Below are 24,296 nucleotides of genomic sequence, written 5' to 3'. Positions count from 1 at the left end.
TAATAATTACTGCATTTGAAAGACTTCGTAATTAAAATTTTTAAAAAGACAAACCAATAATTGGCATGAGTTGCAGTATAGAAGGATTTGTGAAGCAGTGCAGAATTTGGAAATAAATACACAGACTGTACTTTTAACAGGTTTGACATTTCTGAAGAATGAGCAGTATTCCTCAAAGTTATCTACGTCCCCAAGGAGGTATACATTTTCGCGGACAACTTTATAAGGGAAACATATATTTTAGTCACCTTTCATCCTGGTTTCTAAAGAAAGGACACTCAAAGAGCCTTTTTGTCTTACTGATGTCATTATATTTGGTAGCGGCACAAAAAAGCCCACTGCTACATTGTATCCCAAAATAATGGTACAAGTGAAAACTAGATAATGATTTCTTTTCCTAATATCTGAATACCATTATTCAACATTTACTAACATTTGCATTTCTTTTACAGCACCATCCTCATTATGCAAATATCTTATACAGCCTATAACGTTCTAAGTGCCCAAGAGCAGGAATTATATCTCATCATAACTGTATTTTCCATGGTTTTGTTAATTTCTGTTAAGTAATTGAGGTCACTCATTTTAGGACATACTTTAATTTTGCAATTAGATACATAAAAAAATATTTGCTTTAAAAGTCATATTTTTTAGCTTTCCATAGAAATTTCAGAGGTATATTCTGCCCATATTCCAGCACATTAGAAAATTACGCTTAAGATTTCTAACATTCACTTCAAGGAGAGCTTTCTTGCATTGTCAATGTTGACTTTTCATGCATTTAGTTTTCTCAAGAATACCCTGAAAGAAAAGTCATAGTAAAAATAACAAAAGAGAAGCAGATTTTTGCGCACTGTTTAAAAACAAGGCTTCCATAAGGTGAAATAAACTAGCATTTCCTTGGCTATTCTCCCTGAGCCATGATTTGAATGTTTAGGCAGACATGCTGGTTGTCTGCTTTCTTCAAAGACTCAACAGAACCCATGTACTGTAGAATAGATATCTGGAGATGGATTTATGCCAGCTCACTCATTAGCATATTCCTATTTGGTCATGAACTAGCCACGTGATTTTAAATAATTCACTTAAGTGCTCTGAACCTCAGTTTCCTTTACTGTAGCGGATATCCACCTCTACCACACTCCTTCTGCCCCCAAGTGTTGTTATACATTTCAAATGTGTGTACAAATGCCCTGTAAACAATAAGGGAGAATACCAATTAAAGGATAATTGCTCATTATCAAATTACAAGTATAAATGGAATGGTAATGTCTCTTTCACACTCTTATTATCACCTGGTAAAATGGACAAACGTGGTTTTAGAAATGACTTTAATTAGTTTAATTTTCTAACACCCATTAGCACTCCTAATATTCGTAGCATGAAGAGCTTTTGTCCCTAGCTAATATGCGGGTCATTACTAACCCATCTTAACTTCCTTGTACTTTGTCTCTTCACTTTTTACTAACTTCAAACCAAAGCTGAAAGTCATAACACACAGAGTGCATACCTCCAACGTAAAAGTGAGTGCCTCTCACCTTTTATGGAATGTGTAATAGGCAAACTGTGACAATGAAACTCAGATTGTCCTAAAATATCTTGGAAGTAGTTCTCCAAACTCTGTCTCTCTCGCATACACACACACACACACACACACACACACACACACACGTCTATATTTTAGTTAAGAGATTAAAACTCCACTCAGAAATCCAAACAAAGATAATTTGGCTTCCGCTTCACAGACAATGGTCGTAATATAATTTCAGGTAATTATAGAGAAAATAAAAAAGATGGTGAGAGGCACAGACGATCGTAGGAGGAGGGGCATTCTGTTGACTCGTGGATTTGTGGACACCTGGAACCCCTGCAGGGCAGACACTGTTAAGAGCCAGGTGAAGTGCATAACTGGTGTCTTTGCATCGTTTCTTTCAGTCAAAGGCCTCCTGTTCTGTCCATCGTGCGCCCAACTGGTGTGTCCTGTGTACAAGTCTAAAGGCATCTCGGGTCAGAACTTCTTTGTCTGACTTTTCTTGGGGCCTAAAGTGTCAGTTTATTCATGAGATAAAGTCATCTCAGCAAGTGTATCAGGGAATGAGGCTAGAGGGCCATCCCAGGTGAGACGCACTTTTTACTGTGGCCAACTGTTGCCCATGCGTCAGCTTCTGTTCTGGGACTCAGCCTTGCCTGAGGTGCCCAGAGCCATAGGTGGGGGGAACACCTGAGGTTCGGGAGGCCTGCTGGCACCTTCAGGGCAGGTATCTAACTTAAAGTGATGCCATGTCTGGGATGGTTCTGACCATTGGACTAAGATGATAAGTGCATGCTCGTGACTGCACTGGTGTGATCTTACAACAGTGCCGCCAGCTTCAACACCAGTCTGAGGGACTCTAAGGAAGACTAAGTTAATGAGTTTCAGAAGTGATGTTTACAAACAGCATGAGGCCCTCTGGCCACGTTGATGCAGCCAGAGTGAGTTCTGTAGCAGCAGCAGGCAGGCTGGGTGGTGTTTTACACAATTTCTATAATTTAATCCTCACCATAAACCCTATAAAGGAAATAGTATTATTGTTTCCATTTTGCAGATGAGAAAACTGAGGCACAGAGAAGAATGACTGAAAATCGAGCCCTAAGAATATTTCTCTTTTATGTTATTCTCTCCAAATTTTTAATTTTTTTTTTAATTTTTTTTTTTTGCCGTACGCGGGCCTCTCACTGTTGTGGCCTCTCCCGTTGCGGAGCACAGGCTCCGGATGCGCAGGCTCAGCAGCCATGGCTCACGGGCCCAGCTGCTCTGCGGCACGTGGGATCTTCCCGGACCGGGGCACGAAACTGTGTCCCCTGCATCGGCAGGCGGACTCTCAACCACTGCGCCACCAGGGAAGCCCAAATTTAAAAATTTTAAAGTATAAACTCTTTTTTTTTTTCTAAACCAAAAACTTCTTGAAGTCAGGAACTTTGCCTTCTTAAATCCTGCTGATATTTTATTTGCTAAAGAGAGAGCAGACTGACAGAAGGCAGGCCTGTTTGGAAAGCCTGCAAACTCTCCACTTAAAATAGGGCCTTTCAAGGTGCCTGAAACAGCAATGCTAGGATTTGTCCCAGCAATGTAAGAATCCTAATGATGATGATAATAAGCCTGCATGAGCCGGGCAAGAAACTGTTTCAGTTCATCAAGATGCCTGATTGTGGATGCCTGGCTCACTCTTTCAGGCTGAGCTAAACCCCTGGGTTCTTCCCAGCTCCCTGGGACTCCTTGACTTCTGATTCTGAAACACCTTTCCTAACTCACCCTATTAATACAATGAAACAACAGAAAAACGTTTATCATTTGCCACTTTAACAAACTAAAGTTGCCATTGAGCCCAAATGTTTCAGTTTTTAAAAGTGACCTCAATTTTTAAAAGTGACATTTTTCTATTAAGATGTCAAGATGGAACTGTTTAAAACCATGTTCAAAATATGCTCTCCGATTTGCTCCTTGGAAACCCACTTTGCTGTGTTGTTTAGTCATTAAACTGATCAGGTTACAATGAATACTAGTGGTATTTCATGAATGGCAACACCATTGGACTTGTAAATTTGGTGTCTGTGATAGAGAGGCCTCTGGTTGCTTTTAGTCACAGGACCTCTTGATATTATGGAATTTACTATTTTACAAATCAGCAGATACCCCTGACTCTGGTCAGGAAAGAATATTGGAGGTAATGGAGCCTCTTCTTTTGGAGAAAAGATGAGAAATTAGTAACTTATCCCACGTCATGTGGTTAGTTCCATAATTAGCATTTACACCTTGGGATTCCTTCTGCATCTTCTTTCTACCGCACAAAGCTACAAACAGACCATTTAACCAACCGATTTCATTACCATGACTAATCATCAGAATTATGTACGAGGTTACCTGGAAGACAGACACCAAATGGCTTAGTACCAAATAAATGAACAATCATGTTGTTTCAAAAAGTTTACTGATAAATGTAATCACTGCATAAAATCGAGGCATGTAATCAATTATGTGAATATTCCTGAACATTGGACATCATAGACTTCGTTATATGTGGACATTATAGACTTCATTATATGAACACACATACCCATAGAGTATTAGCATTTGACTCAAATCTGTCTAATTTCTCAAAGAGGGAAGCAATCACTCTATGTTGGCACATGACAGCAGGAAACACCTAAGCTGATTCTATTTTAACTGTTTCCTAGTATATATATTTTAAATGTCATAACTTTATAAAAGATGGCCTACCATGTCGTTGTTCTAATGTAAGTACAGTTTGGGAGTGAAATAAACTGGTAAAGAAAAAAACCCACTGAAGAGGGTAACAGAGTGTACCATATGGCTCTCAAAGTCAACCAAATCTCTTTTTGGAAGACTCTCAAAGACCCTAAGAACTGGCTTGTTTTAAAAGGCGAACATTTCTCTTTGTGATGTAAAAGAAAGTTTCTTGGTTTTGTCATTAAATCTCAGTGTATTCCATATCTGAATATATGGCATTCCAGTTTCCATTTATAGACACGGAGTAGAGTTGCGTCTTTTTTTTCCCCTAAAATGCAATTATGGAGAAAAGAGCTTCTGAGTGAATTATTTGAAGTAGAAAATCTTAAACAACCTCTCTCAGGGAAAAGGAGCTCTAACGTCGGGTGACATGATGCTGAGGTTGCCACAGACACAAACACACACTATTAATACTGTGTTGTTTTCATTTCTCTTTCTCTTTGACAAAGACCACAAATAAATATCCGACATCCTAAAACACACATGCCTAATTCTGCAAGCTGTTATAATGAAGTCCTTTGAATTATTATAAATGCCTGAACATTAAAAATTCATCACCAAGGAGAGAGAGGTGCTTTCTATTTGCGGTGCTGAATTTAAACACAACCGCTAAGAATGGCTGATTGTCCTCAGGAAGCACGGCTGACAGCCATCAGCAGGTCTGTGCAAATGGCGTATGGAAAAGGTAATAAGAGCTTCAGGAGTATATTTCAACCATATAATAAAGTAATTGTGAAAGTGTAATTGCAGTCTGCTTCCATACCATATTAGGGTAAGAAATGAGATGGTAAGAAAATATGAGATGCACAGAATTATTTTGTAAGCAATTTTGCAATGACTATCTCCCAGAATATGCAGTATTTGTCAGAAAAAACATCTAAAACTACACAGTAGTGTTTACCTTTTGAAATCCGTTACGATGAACCTGAACAAAATGAACATTGATTATTTCACCATTAAAAAAATTACCTCCGAACTTAAGAACACCACCAAATATAAAAGTATTATTGGATAATATTAAGCAACTGATTTCAGCCCATTAAAGCACAAAAAAAAAAGAATTGCATATAAACCCCATTCTTTATTTCTGAATGATATCTAGTTAACATTTCCAAAGATTTAAATATTTGCAAGATTAGAATTTCAATTTTAAAAAATTAATTCCTTGGGCTACTTCATAAACAATCACTATTGGTTTAAGTTACCAAGTTACCGTATCCCATAGGCTATCAGATGCTCTCATAGTAAGACTTGAGAATGGGCAAGGAAGGCTAGGTCTACTCTCAGCCATATCATCTGGACTAAAAAAAGGAAAAGGAGGAGAGAAGGTAAATGCATGAATGAACACAGGGATATTCAGAGCTTAATATGAATAGCATTGAGGTCAAATATGAAAGTTGTCCATTTGATTCTCACTTCACCCATCTTCTATTAATAGGATTATTTATATCACATCTAAGATGGTTACCTCTGTAAGTGCACTTTTTTTTTTCTTTTTTTATTCCTACCACTTAGCACAGTTCCTGGTGCATAGTAACCACTCAGAAAATATTTAATGAATAAATTAACCAATATTTGCAAATGCCATGTTGTGGGAAGCTGGGTCTGTAGCAACCCTGTGGCATGGGCTCCAAAACTCATGGAGAAACAGGCAATGGAGCCAAATATAAGGAATCTGCTTCCCCTTTTCATTAATTTTTTGTTCCACTTTTGCAGGACCTTGCAAATAAATGTGTGTAAACTGCAGACACGTATATTCAGTATTCATTCCCCTGGCCTGCCATTTCAGATAAAACTTCAAAAGATGTTTTAAGTATGGGAAAAGCTCCTTGATTGGGGTAAAGGAAAAATCTAAAATGCTCAACTGCCTAAATGAAGTTTCTAGAAGAAAACACATATTTTTGTCATTAAAGGGGATAGCCATTATTTACACATGCCCGACTGGTTTACAAAGAACTCATTTCAAAAACAGGTTAAGACTTACATGAAGTAAAGGAAAACAAACAAACCAAGCCTGATTTAATGTTGTGCTATGGACATCAAGTAGATTGGCATTTGTTAGGAAACCTTGCATACACACCTAAAATCTATCCATGTTGTACTGCATAACCAGAACTACTGTTTTTCCAAGACTGTTCAGCCCACTGAAGGGTGTCCTAATGGTGATGCAGAAGGCAGGAAAGGAAGGCTGCCCAGAAACAGAAGCCCATTTTAGGCAGGTGAGAATGTAGGCAGAAGAATATCTAAGAAAGTAAGTGTAAAGGAATCTTGAAAATAATGTCAATCATCTTACAAATTGTGTCTGTCTGTGGTGGAAGGAAGGGAGGAAAGGAAGGAGGATGGGAGATAAAGGAACCCAAACCTCAGCCACCTCTTACGTTATAGGTCTTGCTCTATCCTATACCTGCTCCCACCCACCCCCAAACCATCACCGTAGCCATTCGATTTCTTCACGATCCTTTCCTTTTCTTGGATTTTCCAAATTCTTTTCAGGTTAGGTTACATACTAATGTCTAACAACATAATACCACTCTTGACAACCTTTCCCATCACTAAGCATCGTCAGGTTTTGCAGTGACTCTGAGATTTTCCTCTTCCAATCTACACACGGGATATTTGACTTCCTCCCTCTTCGCCATTCTCTCCCTTTAAGCATAATGTCACTATGCCCACGGTACCAGCAATTATTGAGCCCTACCTACACAGTCTTCCAATTTAAACCAAGATCAAGTACTTTGTCAAGCTTTCTTATCAAAAACAGAATTAGTGAAAGTCAGGGAAAGAATAAGGGTGAACAGGGCTTCCCTGGTGGCGCAGTGGCTGAGAGTCCGCCTGCCGATGCAGGGGACATGGGTTCGTGCCCCGGTCCGGGAGGATCCCACGTGCCGCGGTGCGGCTGGGCCCGTGGGCCATGGCCGCTGGGCCTGCACGTCCGGAGCCTGTGCTCCGCAACAGGAGAGGCCACAACAGTGAGAGGCCCGCGTACCACAAAAAAAAAAAAAAAAAAAAAAGAATAAGGGTGAACAAAATGTTCCGATCTCTGTGGGAGAGATGACCTAACAATATCAACTCCTGCAAGGCCTCCAGTCTATTTCTCAATAAGGATAAAAGACTGTTATGTTATTTCGTGTTTCTCAAACTCATACCCCTAAGAGCAAAGAGTGATATGCCAAGGCAATAGAACTTTAGAATAACATAGACTATGTTTCTGGAACACAGCATGGACTCAACTGTAAGTCATTTAAAGTATTATATTTACATGAAAACAGACAGGGATGCGTTATGGAAAATATTATAAAACCTACATATTTCTTAAAGATGAAGCATCATTTTTTCAGACTTCTGTAGATTTCACAGGCACTTCTGGGGTCTTCCTCCAGCCCCTCGGGGTATAAATCCGTCAGGGCACTTCAGTAGAAAAATGTGAGGACTTTGCTCTGTGGCTACTTGAAGATTGTGAGATACCTTTAAAATTGCTGTTGACGTTTCTGAATATGTTTGGATACTTTACTATACTTTCCCAATTTACTAATAATTGTGTGCGTATTTGTCACTGAACAAGAAATTTCAGCAAAGCAACTACTAATAACTTTGGAAGTTAACTCAGCAGGTGCACTTCTAAGACTACACACAAAGCAAAACATTCATATTAATTGCTAATGATTGGGCTGATCAATTTAAAAAAGAATTTGCAGGTAGACTATAATACTCTTGTGTCTCTTAAGAAGTTAGATTTTAATGTATCTCAACCTTTTGGCGGAAGTATAAAACCTCTGAAAGCTTATTCATCTATAATTGGAAAGGTCTTCAAAAAAATAGGTGAATACCTGATGGTTCATTTTACCACAGAACTCCCCCAGGCAGTTTTCTCTGGTACATTCCTATAAGGGCTGAGCGTTAGCCCACTTACAATAAGTAACGTGAATTCCACCCCAGCTGCCCCTAAACCCATCTCTAGAATGGCACTGGTGACCTTCCGAACTTGCTAACTTAGTGCCCTATTTCTCACTACAGACACCTCAGCCTCAACCCAGGCACCACATCAGACAGCCCGTGATGTCACACCTCCATCTATTTCCTCATTTCACCGTCTTTCACGAGAGGAAAATTGATGAATAATTAGTGTTCACATGTCTCTCAGACAATCAGCATTCTGTCACTCATTGTATTTCCATTTTTGCTCTGTGAACAAGCAAGAGCCAAATTTAATGTTTAATTATAGGGAAAAATACCTGAGCTAAGAAACATGTGGGTGTCTTTCTTCCTGGCTATCATATTCTGCATTAATATTAATAGCCTTATTGTAGGTGTTGGGTTTTTTTAGTTGCCTCCAGTCATTTTGAAAAGAGGTAGGAAGTCTAAAAAAATAGTTCAAAAAATAGAAGTAACTTTCCCCCTCCTCGCTGCGTGATTTTTAAGGGCAACTAAAATGCCACTTCCTGCAGGAAGCAACCCGGATTTCCCACACTTCAATCCATTAGTACTTCCTCCTTCTGTACCGCCAGCACTTTGACTACAGACTCCATCCATATCACATCAGTTGTACCAGAGCTGGGTTATGGTTATTTGCATTCCTCTCTTGGCTACTAGCCACACGAAGGCAGGGGCCAGGGCTTACTCATCTCTGGGCCTCTCCCTGTCCACCCCCCCAACACTCAGCATAAGGCTCTGCACACAGTTGGTGTCCAGTAAATGCTCTTCAATTTCTAAAAAATGAATTAAGTGTGCCTTATTAACAAAGCCCACAGCTTCTTTACAAGTGCATTCCAAATTTTTTAAAAAGTCTGCTTCTCGGGCAAGAATATTCTCATTTCATCCCTGTGCAAATATTTATGGGGACTGCATTGGAGCCACCTGAAAATAAGAAGTTATAATGGAAACAGAGACACATCCTTAAGTGAGGCAACCGAAATAGGAACTACTTGAATACTTTCACTTAAATGTTCTCTGCTTGATAAAGTTCATTACCAGAATATCATCTTTAAAAGTGAAATGAATTCAGCTGAGCACTTTTTTTCATTTTGTAAATAGATTTTTCCTTGCCTGAGCTCTCCGTATAAAGTACAAAATAGTCTTCCATAACATTAGAAAAATGTCACCCCGTACATAAAGCTAAATTTTTAAAAATAAAATAGATTTTTCTTCTTTAGTCTTTTAAAGGTACAGCAGCAGCTTCCCAGAACAATCACCCTGTACTGAACACTATACTAAGGGCTGAATCATCAACCTGCAGTGTGATACCTTCTAAAATGTGTTGGGATAACATATTAGAGCCCAGAACAAAGTTAAGTCCCCATGGGATATCCTAAGGCTATAAAGTCACCATCTTTTCAACATTACCCTACTTATTACTAGGGTTATATTTAAAATGACCCTGGCGTTAATCTTTTTCTCACCCATTCAAAATGACATAGAAAAGTAAGCTAGGTGTTAAATTTACAACCCAAGTGCTAAATTTGCACATCACATCCAATGAAAACTTATATATAGCATATTCATCGCCGAGTTTTTTGATTTTACTTTGATTTCTTGATCAATCTGGGGTGACTGTAGCCAAAGTTACCTTACAAAGTTTTACTCCAAAGATCTCACATGTGTTGGATATAGACATTGAACTAAGATAAATGGTTTAACACCACCATTGCATCTTGGCAAAGAGGTGATAGCAGAAATGAAACTCTGACCTTTAAATTTTCAGCCTAGGAGTTATTTTTCTAAGAAATGAACATTCATATATTCATTACTGTCATTTTACCGTAAGCACTGTATTCTTGCTATTCTTAACCAAAATTCAGATACAATTTTATGGTCCTTCCCCCTCTCAGAAATATAGCCTTTCTTCTCCACTCCCCACTCGCCCCAAATTTTTTTTCTAAAGATTGCAAGTTATAGAGAGGCAACTGACCTCAGTAAATTTTTCCGCTGGCTTACATTTTTTTCCCTTTCTTTTCAAAGTACTCTTTAGGGAAAAAGAAAAAGATAAACACACTTCATATAACAAGTGCCATAAGAAAAATATGTTCTGGCAGACTTTTCCCAACTTGTAACAGAAAAGAATTTACATCATCCAAGTATAAGTGCAAAGAGTAAAAGAAAGAAATCTCCAAATGGATTTCTGTTCCACGTTCAAACTCCAAGGCTAAGGGAACACAAGTGTTTCACTTCAGAAATGAATAACGAATGACTTCGATACACATACACCTTTCTCTTTTTGGAAAAATTGCACATAAAAGAGCATTTTTTTGGCATGGCTGACCTGCAGAGACGTGGAGCTAAGCAGAGTCATGAATTCACTCGCTCTGATATGCACACATGATACGCAATTAAAATCTCCATTCACATTCCTGCCGGGTTGTCAATCATGAGGAAAGCCTTTTTGACAACATTCAGCGAAGCGTACCAACTAAGCGCTCAACAGGAACTTAAACAGTAACAGCTTTTGTTACTAGCAAGAACGATTTTTTTTTTTAACCAAGATTGGGTTCAGTTTCTAAGAAATCATTATCCTCTGAATTTTAGGGCCTTTCATTAAAAATGAAAATGTGTCAAGAAGATTTTGTATGGCAAGTGATGTGATGTAATATCTAGAAAATAGGAAATACATAAAAAAATTCTAGCCTTTTCAACTGGGGGGAATCTTTTTAACTTTTCCCGTTTAGAACAATGAACAATGATCTTATAAAGCAGTGTTCTGGGAAGAAACGTGACGTTTCTAATTCATTCTGAAGCTTTTTACTAGAATTTTCAAACTTTTCAAAGAGATCGGGGCTCTAATCTCACTTGAAAAGTGACTGACCAGTTTATAAGCCAATAGGAAAGTGACTTTTTTTTTAAATCATAAGAAGAATATTTAGCATGTCAGAAATACTGCATGCATCAAACCTTTCAATTTATGGTACTCCACAGAAAATATTATGCACATAAATTCTCTCCAGATGAACCCAGAAGGTACTCTGCTCATAACTTAGTTTCTGTTGAACATCTAATCAAAGACTGTGCGCCCTTCATAATAGCACATTAGTGTGCTTTAAAGTCATAAATCCATAAAAACAGGGCCCAGTAAAATTGAATACAGGATGCTTGTTAATCGGCTACTGTGTCTGCTTTGAGCAGCTAACCTTGGATTATAAATTTGAAACAAGTTAATACTATCAGATATTGAAATATTTGTCTTCTTACTTATCATGCTCTGTAACGGAGAGAGCAGATGCACTGTGACCATTAGCAGTCATGACAAATTGCCTTGCTAATGAACGTTACACACTGAAAGTGCCATAACTGATTAAACTACAATTTCCCACTATGAGAGAGAGAGAGAGAGAGAGAGAGAGAGAGAGAGAGAGAGAGAGAGAGAGAGAAAGAGAGAAAGAGAGAGAGAGAGAGAGTTGGGGACTCCAGCAGTGGGCAACTCTGATATCCTGCCAACAGGCCTTCAGGGCACAGTGTGATATTTTGAAAAACACTCTGAATTCCATATGAACAGATTCTAGAAGCCTATGTGTATACAACAGGTTTTTAAAGAACATTAGAAAAAACAGCTTAGGTTGGAGCTGATGAGCCATGAAAAATAGATGTGTTTTAACTGTTTGGTATCCTTGCAAGTAGGTGTTAAAGAATATTCTCTAGGGTGGGTTTCTCTCTCTCTCTTTCTCTCTCTCCTTCCCTTTCCCAGCCCCCAAAACATCACGTGTGCTTTGCATTTCACATAAAATCTTTCTTTTGTCAGTTCCTTTGTTGGTGCAAAATTGGCAGCAGTTCAAATTCAAAGGACTCCTATTCATTTACTGACCAATGTCATTCTAGTTCACATCAGCCAGCGAGCTAAGCTCTAAAAACATAAAAGACTTGCTTCACCACCGACGAATAATGTGTACATTTTTACAGAGCTTAAACCTTAATGCTGTCCCTGAAACTAACAATACAGTATATCTTATCATCCCTTTTTCACGAGCAGGCAGCTGCTGAAACGCTTGCCACTTCAAAATATCAACTGCTTGCCAGTTTTCCTACACACACCCTGTCAAACTCATGTACATTGTGCAATGAAAATGGTGCAGGACTGAAAGCTAGAAATTGTGTCCAATTCTGCTGTAAGGGTATGATGTGCACAGAACAATGTATGACAACCGTAGAGACTACAAACAATGGCACCGGAGCCAGGAACTTCATAGATCACAACTGCGCCTGTACATATTTCATTGTAGGCATTATGTATTTAAAGCATGACAAATGTACCCTCGTACATTATGTTCTGCACAAACAGAAGCTCCTCCCACCAGATCGCCTTTTGCGTTTCTCTTGGTGATGGAAACACAGTTGAGTTTCCTTTCTTTTTCTTCTCTTGAAACATTTAAGGTTCTCAAGCCCTAAAGGAAAAAGACACACTCTCACAAACACACACACACAAGGTTATCAAAATGAATAACAGAAAACAGAAGACAATAATACAAGATGAGAAAACGAGATCTTAACATTTTTGGCTGCTCTCTGAGGACACAAAAGCAAGGATTATCTTAAACACTAACCAAGGGTGTCAAGAGAACTACACTATCACTATGCCTATAAATTGTTGTCTGCCCAATTTTAATGCAGATAAGTGCTGGCTTATTGATTTGCATGATTTTCTAGCAAAATGGAATTCCCACGTGAATATGTTGTGTGCAGAAAATATGGTTTAAGAAGCTCTTACTATTATTGCTTCCCTATGCCAAAAGAACAATTAAGCAAATAATATTTCACTACTGTTTCAGGTCTACAAACTAATGTGGATTCCTGTCTGTTTAGACTTTAAATATCCCTTCCTGTTTCCCGATTCGCTTGTTTACTTTAAATGATTCTGCTTATTGAAAAGTTGATTTTCTTCCAAATGTCTCTTTAAATAACATGTAAAATCTGAAAACGTTCTCCCTCTGGAACACACCTACTCAATTACAAAGGGGTTCGTGGCTATACCAACCTCACACTAATTCAGTCAATGACTGTGGAAATGGAAACATGTTTATGGGAGAAGATTAGTATGAATCTACATCTCCTCCACAACCTCGCTTAGGTTACAAAACCTTTATCACACAAGTAGCTTGGAGTGGAATTAACTGACTCGAAGCTAAGGAAGATGAACAGATATGTTTTCAAGGTGTTAATAAATATTTTGGAAAGAGATAGGTAGTTTAGGTGCTTAGAGGTGCTGACCTTTGCTGTGTTGATTAGTGGGACAATGATGCATTATTAACACACAGCAGCTGTACCTGAACCGCTGCCATGAATATAATAGCCTTTTATAGCCATCAGGGGAGTGAGGTAGGAGGCCTCTATTAACCACTAGACATGATTAGCACATTATGTGAACTTTAGTAGGCAAATTATCTCTTATTGAAATAGAATGTTGCTTATAACTAATTATAAACATGATTTTTAAAACTTCCCAGTGAACAACTCAGTGTTTTACTACCGTTCAGCTCATTATTGGCTGGTAATCGACAAAAACGGGTTCTATTATGGGATGTACTTACAGGAGCTGAATCTCCAAAGGCAGACCTTGTCACCGAAGGCTGACTTTCAAATTGTTTGGCATTACAGGTTCAGGGATATTAGCATACATGCAAACTTTCTCTCTTTAATTAAGTCAAACTGTTCATGAACTAGAAAAGCTGCTTTGGGAATTTTCTTCCTCTTTATTTCTTTAATCAGTTCTTAAAAGATTAGTTTTGCAATAAATTTTGGAGAGTTACCTTGCAAAATAACAGCATAATTTATTTCAAAAAGCTTAATTTTGGGAGAGTAAAGATGATCCCATTAGCCTTAGTAAGTGAACACAGCACGGAGAGTCCATTATGAACAGTCTTTTATGCCCTGGCAGAAAGTCATTAACATAAAATAAATCATTAGCTTTGATATTAAGCTTCTAGTATCTGCAGGTTTCAATGATTAATGTTCATGACTGCATCTGCCAAATGATAAAATATACTTTTTGTTGAAAGGTTATCCTGCCTCTTTATTATTAACATTTCTCTTTATACAATTGTTCCTGGCATTTTAGGCAGAGGCATACATACTGGTATAGAAGGAAAGAACCGGTTTATGCAATGGCTTGGAGATGCCAGTGCATCTAACACTTTATCCATCATTTTTCAAATTAACCATTTAACTGAGTTAAAGGACTTAAGGAATTCAGGTGGTGTGCAGATATGCTTTCAACGTAATTGGACTATCTTTAGACCCAGTTGGTCCATTCTTTAATTAATCTTGCACATTATATTTCCCATCTCTGACCCATATATCAGAGGAAGGTAGTGAGGGGCAAGCTTGCTTGCCTGAAGTCAGGAACTGCAAGAGGGCATTTCCCTCCGGAGCAGGTATTCTCAACTTTATTTCATCTTCTTACACAGCATCATAGGCAACAGCTTCCATGCTCACATCTCTCATTAGGTGCACTGACTCGCAATGCAGAAAGGGAAAAAGACGCCCCCTGGGGGCTTATCAATATCTGAGAGAGGGAGATTACAGGCTACCTATGTAGCTACACACACCCCATTTTCCCCAATTCACCTTCAACCCTCTAGAAAGGTTATTCTTTTCACTCCTTTCCTGAGAGAGTCACTCGTCTACAACTTTGGAAGACATTCATTTCAGTAAGGTAGCAGAAACAGAAGAAATGGACTGAGAAGATGGTATTTTTCTAAGGTCTACCACTGTTTGAAATTTTTAACATCTTTCCTCGTGTGATTTCTAAATAACCTACCTGTGTTGACTCCTTGATTCTCATAAAGTTGCCTTGATACAAACATTAATTATTTCCTACTGTGGATACATGGAAGATCGGGACACAGGTGGATTAAAGGTTTTAGTTTCAGAACTTTTACCAGACATCAAACAGAGTCAGGCTTCTGAAGAGAATGGGAAACAGAGCGGGAGGGAATCATATCCTTCCAGGGTTATATTTATTTTGCCTAAGGGGTAAGTCAACACAGGTTCAAGAGCCCCAGTTTTTATACGAAATCTTCAAGAAGAGTCTTTTCTTCAGAAGGGCCTAGGTGTTCCTCAGAAAAGATCCAGTTCTTTAGTCTTATTAAGGTATAACTTGCCCAGTTAAAGCCCTAGCATCGTGAAAAGCATCGTCTCATGTGAAGTGTGGCGACATTTCTTACACAGGTGGTGATGAGGCGCGTTCCTACTGACCAGTATGATTGCCTTTGTTGTACACGTTGCGAGGTTCTGCCACGTACGATAAATTCTCATGCATCTATGGGCAGAATATATCCAGGACCAAGAGAAAGACAGAAAAACACATGCTCCCCCAAACACACACACACCAATTTCTCTGACTAGGGAACTTCCAGATAGGGGCTCAAAGGCTTGAATGGAAAAGTATTCCATGTAGTAGCTGATAGTGTTACAACTGTGGATCAGATACCTGTAACTTATAATCACACAGTAACTCAAAACAGTTTATATTTTCTTGGCCACTAGCAAAGCTTCTTTTTTTTTTTTTTTTTTTTGCGGTACGCGGGCCTCTCACTGCTGTGGCCTCTCCCGTTGCGGAGCACAGGCTCCGGACGCGCAGGCTCAGCGGCCATGGCTCACGGGCCCAGCCGCTCCGCGGCACGTGGGATCTTCCCGGACCGGGGCACGAACCCGTGTCCCCTGCATCGGCAGGCGGACTCTCAACCACTGCGCCACCAGGGAAGCCCCTAGCAAAGCTTCTTATCAGCCAGCCATGGCCCTAGTTTATTTAGGAGTCCTTTCAAGACAGTTTCATCGAAGCACATAACTCAAGAAAGAAAAACAATAAATACTTGGCTAATGCAGAACCATTGAAAACTCCAAAGTGAAAAATGGACAAACAGAAAAGCATTAACAGTGACACTGGTTTCATGACCTTTGTTGTTATAAATATAAATCAATGACGATGTTTCATAAGTACAATGGAAATCTGAAGATAGATTTTAAAAGTTAACTTTTTAATCAAGGAAGGGAAACTTGCCTTACTTGCCTATTCAAACTAAAGAGATCTGGGAAAATATCCACACCTCCTCCAGTGATAGAGCAGGGGGTTTCTTTCTGGCATCATCCCTCCTCTGATCTTTTCTGCTACACCATCAACATCCAGGCACAGAGCAATATAATGTTCCCATTTTCAAAATGAATGCTATAGGGAGGAAAATGTTATAACCAGGAAAGTCTCATTCAGGTTAATGTGAATTCCATGTCTCAAAGTATTACAGAAGAACTGCTATAATTAACAGTCTTTTGGCACTTCCATTATAAACTACATTTCTAAGCAGTTTATAACTCAACTGTTTTTAATGAGAAATTACTCTTTGGGAAGAAACTTGGCATGCATAGTTTAAAACAAAAAAATGCTCAAATTCATTCGGGCAGACGTAAGCTGCAGCATCCTGGTGCTCAGCTTTCCTAGTGGGACAGTCCATGTAAAAAATGCACTGTCTACAGCTGGCCCCATCAACCAATGGAGAACAAAGGCTATCTGACTCTGGAAAGTGCACCTTCAAAGCAAAAGATCAACTGGAAATACAATTGTTCTTGGGCATCCTCTGGGGACTGGCTCCAGGACTCCCCTCAGATACCAACATCTGAGGTTTCTCAAGTCCCTTATATAAAGTGGTGTAGTATTTGCATATAACCTACACACATCCTCTCCTATACTTTAAATCATCTCTGGATTATTTATAATACCTAATATAATGTAAATGCTATGTTAATAGTTGTAAATACTATGTAAATGATATGTAAATAGTTGCTGCTGGTGCGCGGCAAATTCAAGTTTTGCTTTCTGAAACTTTCTGGAAATTTTTTCCCCGAATATTTTCCATCCAAGGTTGGTTAACTTGCAGATGTAGAACCTGCAGATATGGAGAGCCGACTGGATATCAATAACATCAAAGTGGAAGTAAATAAGAGAAAAAGTATCTTCAAGATAGGTAAAAGTAAATATTCCCCATGTTAAAATTTTGTTTAAATTCAGTTTAAACAAGGTAGCTTTCAAACATTTAGATGCTTCATGTGGAAGCTTCTTGCAGGCAAGATTATAGTTATGGTTTGGGGGGCCACAGTATTTGTTAACTATGGTTTACCACAACCTTGTTTTCTCCTAAAGGTATACATTTTAGATTCTTAGATTTGGTTGTATACAATATAAGTTTTATCTTAAACAACTGACAATATGTTTTAAATGTAAATGTTAATAACATTTAATGAAGTCATGATAACTATATTTAATTTTCCTTGAGGTGTAAGTTAACTATTCTACCTTACGACTTCGCAGAAACCCTGAGATTCGCGTTTGGATAAGCTAAGATGTAGGATGATAAAAGTAATTAGTTAAATAGGTTCTGCATTTCCAACTATTCCCATCTTAGTCACCTATGCATATTGTGATAAGAACACATAAATAGGCCAGCCCACGTACTCACTGTAAGTGTAATTCAGCTAACTTACTATGTGCAACTAAACATCAGGAGATCACAGTCCCACTTTCATACTATTTTAGAGTCTAAATAAAGATTTTTCACAGATAGGGGATGTTCAAGGAGCTGATTTCAAGCTCTAAATACACTGCATAACATGTGCGGGGAGAGGTGAACTATGAGAGCTTAGAAATACCCACCATGGTTCTCCTCTCGGCATCATGTCTATGTTTTCTTAGTCTATTATTCTAGGCTCCAATGTCATTCATTCAGATGGGGAAAAGGAGGGTAGCCTAGTTCAGGATTTTAAGAAGTGGATATGGGCCTGAGGACTGGCAGATTCCAACTTCCTTACCCCAAAAAAGGTCAGGGACTGGAGGAAGAATAGATTTGTTAACACGGTTATGATAACAGTGACGGCAAGTAGAAAAGGGAGCATGGGGGACAAGGTAGCCATGATGGTGAGCCACGTATCTGAGGAGAGGGAGGGCTTCAGGTTCGAAAGTACACACCGCCCAGGTTCAGACCCAGACTGGGAAGGAGAAAAGCAGGGGAGGGGGAGTCGTTCCAGGATTGCGGGTGTTTGGGAAGGGGGTGAAAAGGAGGGAGGGAAGAGGCACCAGACGCACAGACAGAGCAGCTGCTGAGGGCAGGCTTCCATCAGGGCAGGAGGATCTCCAATAGCTGAGAAATATCCCCAGGGTCTTTTCAACTTTCTAGGAAGTTAGCAAAAGGTTGGAAAGCAGTAGAATAAGTCATCCTTCATAGCTAAAGAAGATTCTCACCCCTACCCCAATTCTCTAACCCATCCCTTTCTTGAATTGAGCCTATCACACAAAAAAAATGTAGGCCCACAAGAAACAGTTCCACACACCAAAACCAACATTTGAGACCCAGTTCTGGTACCAAGAAAACCATTGTTAAACTTGGAACTTTCCCTACTTCTTTCAGGTTCAAGTACCTTACTTCTTTCCTCTGTTCTAAGCCCTTGCAATTATGTCATTTAAAAAAAAAAAACTACAACAGGCAACTGAGATCATATTGAAATATCAGTTTAGTTTTTCCAACTAAGCAAAATATCAAAACGTTCCTTAATATCATCACTCAGTAACTTCTAACACACACGATAAACTGAGAACACTAAACCATGCGAGCTATGTTAGAAATAACATCATGAGCTCCAAAGCTCATAACTGTAATTGTTGCCTACACATTTAAAATCGGAGTTTATGACACTGAAATATCCCACAAAGTCAAGATAGCTAGCTACATTTGAGGGTTTTGTATGCGATCTGATTTAGTGGCCAAAACCATATGATTGCTTAGCTTATGCTCTTACCTATAAATGTATTTAAAACATATTTAAAGACCTCAAAACTTATGAAAGATGCCAGCTTAATAACACTCCCATGGGAGTTTTAATTACACTGACGATGTTCAGAGCATTGACTATGAATTTCCCAGAGTCCTAGGAGTTATGGGGGCGGGTGGAGAGCTAATCAAGCGTGATGCCCTCAATTGCTTATAACCCTCCCCTTCCTCCTCCTCCTTTTTCTTACATTTATTAAAGTAGAAATAATGACTCCATCATAACGTGCTTGCAAATCCTGTATTTTAGATAGGATGAGTTTTGCCACATTAAAGTACAATCCATAATACTCTAAATAGGAAAATAAACTCGAAGGAGATTTTGCAGAGATGATAATAAATCTTGTTTTTCTCAGAAGTTATCAAATGTCTAATGTTAGCCCTGACATTTTAACGCCGAGTTCATCACCAATAGGCCCTTCCTCCTATGTTTATGTGAAAAGATTATACACTGTCCTCCCTCATTTCAATGATAAAAGCCCAATATTCCAAACGCCCATTATTCTTCACTCTGTATATAGCCAGTATGGGTTTGTGTTTTGAACTTCCTTGTGTCTAAATCAACCAAAGAAAGATTCAGGACCTGATTCCACAAAAGCAACCGCTGAGAACAGTCAAGACCATTATTTCCTCTCCCACTGCTGGCAGAGGTCAGCATCCCTGTCATTAGCCATGTCATAACATAATTGTATTACTACTCCTTCTGTGGGCAGATACTGAGCAATAACTGAACACATCATATCACTGCAAAAATGAAAAAGTGCCACTTCTTTGTCCCAATTTAGCATAAAATCAGTGAAAACAATCTTCAGAAATGACACTGCACTAAGAAACTGAAAGGAACTGTTATTACTCTGTGGGTATGTATTTAAACTGATGCTCTGACATCTTCAACTAGAACCAAAAAAGAGGAGTCTATTTTACTACTGGACTCCAATTGTGAGCTCCTATAATCCAATTTCTTTTGGTAACATTCAGCTCAATTAAGGGATACACTGTTACTTAAAATGGCTTTAATTAAACGAAACTCCAGTATGGTACCCATCTCTCAATGTCTGAAATATAGCCACGCTTTAAGTTGCCAGAGGTGACCACTGTTACTTTCAGCCTACATGTTTCTGTCCAGTCTATGAGCTACACTGCTATTTCAAAGGCTGACCTATATACAGCAACGTGCCATCCGTTCTGGCTGTTTGTATAAGAGATGCCTCGCACAGTTGCCATAACCAGCATTGTTGCATTGTTCTCACTTTTCTCCTGCAATGGGCTATGTGAAAATGGAGGCCAGTTTGCATAGTGAAGTGCTCATAACGTAATGCGCTCTCATGATAGAGCGATACTAAATTAAACTGTTTTCCAAAAAATTCCTCCTACAGAGTTTATCAACTGAACAATGTAAGTAGTGTTTTGGCAATCTATAGAGCAGCAGTGCTGGAAAATGTCAGCAAAGTAAAACCACCTCATTTTAGTTTAGAAAAGCTTCAGGAAGAGGATATTCATTTTCTGGATTAGGGTCTCTTCTGACATTGAAAAAAATGTCACTGGAGAAACTAGTTACAACTGTGTGATGCTGAAGCACAGAAAGATACTGGTTCCGCTGGGATTCGGCACACTGACTTTAGTAAAGTGTTGACAGATTTAAAATAAATTACAATTAGTAATTTATGATCTTATCATCCTACTGAAAACAAATAACCTGACAAAGTGACTGTTTCTTGTAATAAACTACTATTCATGACACCTCTGAAAGAGACAAGGTTTACTTTGCAGTCTCGTCTCTCTGGGAGAAGTCAGGTCCAACCTGTTTTTACTAAATGTGGATACAGATTTCTTATTTCACCTCTTTCAAACTTCTGCCCACCTTTCAGATCCCTGCAGATCTACCTGAGTCCCTGTAAAAATGAATTCTGGTTGACTACATTCTAAGCAACTAAAACTGTGGAGTTGGACAGAAATTTTGTGCCAATGCTAATCATGATGGAGTGGAAAACACTAGTGCCCGGGTTTTCTGGGGCCTAGCAAAGCTACTCCGTACACTGAGTATAAGCAGGGATCAGTGACAAATATATTTGTTAGACTGCTACCCAGAGAAAGGCAGGAGCAGACATCCTGTGAGAAACATTGCCTTGAAGTCTCTTCCTACTATTAAAAGTGTATCTTATGACTGTGCATCTTTAAAAATCCATTATTCCCTGGATAAGTAAAATAGAAGACTTGCATCCAGTCTATAGAAAGGGTGGCTAATTTGCATTTTAAAAGAACAGTTTGCTCCTCATACACCGGGTGACTTAAAAGGAACTTCAATGAGCTAGTAAAGAAATTCTGAAGACTTTCTAAATTAATTTATTCAATTCACAGCACAACCCACTAAAATTATTTAAAGCACTTAATTGGAAAATGATTTAATATATTGGAGTAATTCTTGATTTTCCAAAGCATTTAACTTTTAAATTAAATCTGACCCTACTATCACAAGAATGACGAGTGAAATGTGTCTCCAAGTCATTACCTTCTTTTTGGAGCCTAAAATCACTGATAAATTTAATAGGATTTGTCCAGTTTCATTGCCAAAATGTTTCTGACCTTTTGGTTCCAATTACTAATGCGGAATATGTCTTTACTATCCCAGATAAGATGCTACTTTATTATTATCGTCGGTAGTAGCAGTGTTACAAGCAAAAATAAAACGTTGCAAACACAAAAGACCTGCTCATTAAGGCAAAACAGACTGTATTACCAACAAATAATGAAACTTCATCATGCAAACTTCTCTGGCCAAAGTTACCCATGCCTTCCAACTTGCCCCTAGCTAAAGGGCCCCTTCCTGCAGGATGAAAAGCCTTTCTGCCTTGCACAAGACTAGATTTCCCTGGTTTCTAACTTGCCTAAACATCATCAACACATGCACATCCCTTTTCCTGGGTTTTGCACTGTACACACGGCATCGGGGAGCTTCTCCACGGGGTGATATAACTCACAGCTGTGTGTGTGTGCGTGTGTGTGTGTGTATGTGTGTGTGTGTGTGTGTGTGTGTGTGCGTGTCGACTGACCAAGACTCGGAGTTGCGAGTTCGTTGCGTGATGGGGAGCCCGGGGGCTGAGGATGCAGCGCGCTAAATACCTCTGTATCGCGTAAAAAAACTGTTTGATGATGACTCGCCACCAGGCAAATGCTACTAGTCCCAACGATTTATCCAGCGGAATTCACCGAGGGGCCGACACGTAATTGCTCGCAGGGGCTGGGATATCTGACAGGGTTACCACGGGGCGGGAACTGGGCGTCTAAACCTCTCGCCCTAAGTCTCAGAGAACTCCATTCTCCCCGCCACGTTCACCGGGCGGGACTGCTTAGACACGTCCAAAAAGCCCGAGGCGAGGACAGCCGTGGACCTGCGGCTGCTCTCGGAGTCTGGTCCCCGCGCGTCCTCCCTCCGCGGGCTGGGAGTTCGAGGAACCCCGAGAGTCACCCCCTCCCTACGTACGCCCTGACTGCTGCATCCTTCGGACGAGCGGGCCTCCGCAGTAGCCCCGGTCACCCTCACGGCCCACCTCGCCCCGGGCCCCCGCGGCCTCGGCACCTGGGGTCACCGGACTGTGAGCATAGCCCAGCCCGGGACCTGCTCCAGCCCCGCGCCGAGGGCGGCAGCTTTGGACGTGAACGCGACGCGCTCGCCCGGCTCCTAACAAACTTGCTGTTTCTGCGCGCACCCCCGGGCGGGAGCTGTCCCCCGGCCCTGGCGCCCCGGCGGCACCCCGGCCCGCAGGCCGGCGCCCGGACCGGTTCGGGAAAACAAAAGCGTTGCGGAGCGCTGTGCCCGGCGGGGGGCGGGGGCGTCTCCCTGGTCCCGGCACCCCGACTCCCGGCAGCTCCCCTGGCAACTAATCCAGGGCGGGGAAGCGGTGCCACGAGCCCCCGCCGCCGGGAGAGCAGGGAGGGAGGGAGAACGGGAAACCAGAAAATAAACGGAATTCTCCCGCTCTCTGCCTGCGTTCCCGGACCCCAGACACACCCCCAAAGTATTCCGCCGTTCTTTTCTAATTTTTTTCAACGCCCCCCCGGCAAACCCAGGCAGGGAGCCTTAGTCGCGAACAGCAGGAAGGAAAGGATCGAGCAAATCGTGTCACTTTCCGCACCATCGCGGGGCCGGGCAAAGCCCGGGAGCGGCTCCGCAGTATTTACTCCCCGAGGGCACGCAGGGCAGCCGCGGGCTGCGAGCCGAGCGCGCCCGGGACCGGCCTCGGGCGAACGACCGTCCGGCCGCCCAGTGGGCTCGCCGCCGCCGCCCCCCTCCCGGGACCGAGCAGTCAGAACACGGCGGAAACAAAAGCAGAGCATTCACCTTGTTGCAATAGTAGGGGTCCAGGCAGGGAGAAGGTCCCAGACAGGGAGCGTCGGGCGCAGCGGCGGGCTGGGCTGGAGGTGGATAAAATCTTACGTCCATTTCACTTTCACATCAAGCAACTCCTTTTCTTTGCCTTTTTCAAAAAAGTGTCCAGCAAAACAAGCTTAGACGGAACAGAGAGAGGTGTCTGGGCTCAGGAGTAAGAGAAACACCTTCCTTCCCTCACATCCGTTTGTGGTTTGTTTAAGAAGAAGAGGAGAAAAAAAAAAAAAAAAAAGAAAAAGAAAAGGGGGGGGGAAGCGCTCAACTCTCCCCCAAGCCGCGGCGCGCACCCGTCGGCGCCGAGCGCGCAGCCTGCTCCGCCGCCGCCGCCTCCCGGCCCCGCCGCCGCCGCCGGGCAGGTAACTTCATGCGCTCATTGTCCCCCCCGCCCGCCCCCCCATCCCCGCCTCCCGCGCCCCTCGCCGCCCGGCACACGCGCTCGCGCTCGGGCTCTAGGTACTGGGCGTTTTATTGGAGTCTCTGAGTTGCTCTGCTTTGAGTTTATTTTCTCCACCTTGGAGGCCTGGGATGGGGGGAGGACTGGAGAGGGAGACGGGGCGGGAGGTGGGGGGTGTGAGCGCCCGGGGCCGGGCGGGGTGGAGTGCGCGGCACGACGCGGGCTGCTCGCGGCCCAATGGCGGCCGCTCGGGGCCGGGGGCCGGCGGAGGGTGGAGCGAAGGAGGAGGAGGAGGAGGAGAGCGCTGCCGGGCCCGGGCCGAGGCGGCGGGACCCCGGGGAGCCTCCGCTGCGCCAGGGCCGCGCTCCTCCGGGCCAGCGCGTCGCACACAAAGGGGCCGGCGAGCCCGAGCCAGCTGCGGCCGCGGGGCACGGC

General features: G+C 41.3%; 1 protein-coding gene across 2 annotated transcripts in view; it reads right to left on the bottom strand.

The window, feature by feature from the left end:
* The window catches only part of TOX (thymocyte selection associated high mobility group box), a 297,711-nt gene extending 273,703 nt beyond the window's left edge, over nt 1-24,008 (bottom strand). Inside the window, exon 1 of one of the 2 annotated variants that reach the window (XM_082600804.1) lies at nt 23,420-24,008. In XM_082600804.1, coding sequence (XP_082456930.1) covers nt 23,420-23,521 — 102 coding nt within the window. In that variant the 5' untranslated portion in view covers nt 23,522-24,008. The remainder of the gene's footprint in view (nt 1-23,419) is intronic. The other variant, XM_082600803.1, reaches the window with a different exon arrangement.
* Nucleotides 24,009-24,296: the final 288 nt, after the last annotated feature.

Source organism: Mesoplodon mirus (genome assembly GCF_964341445.2).
Source record: "Mesoplodon mirus genome assembly, chromosome: 16".
NCBI classification, from domain to species: domain Eukaryota; kingdom Metazoa; phylum Chordata; class Mammalia; order Artiodactyla; family Ziphiidae; genus Mesoplodon; species Mesoplodon mirus.
This window is presented reverse-complemented; position numbering and strand designations above follow the sequence as displayed.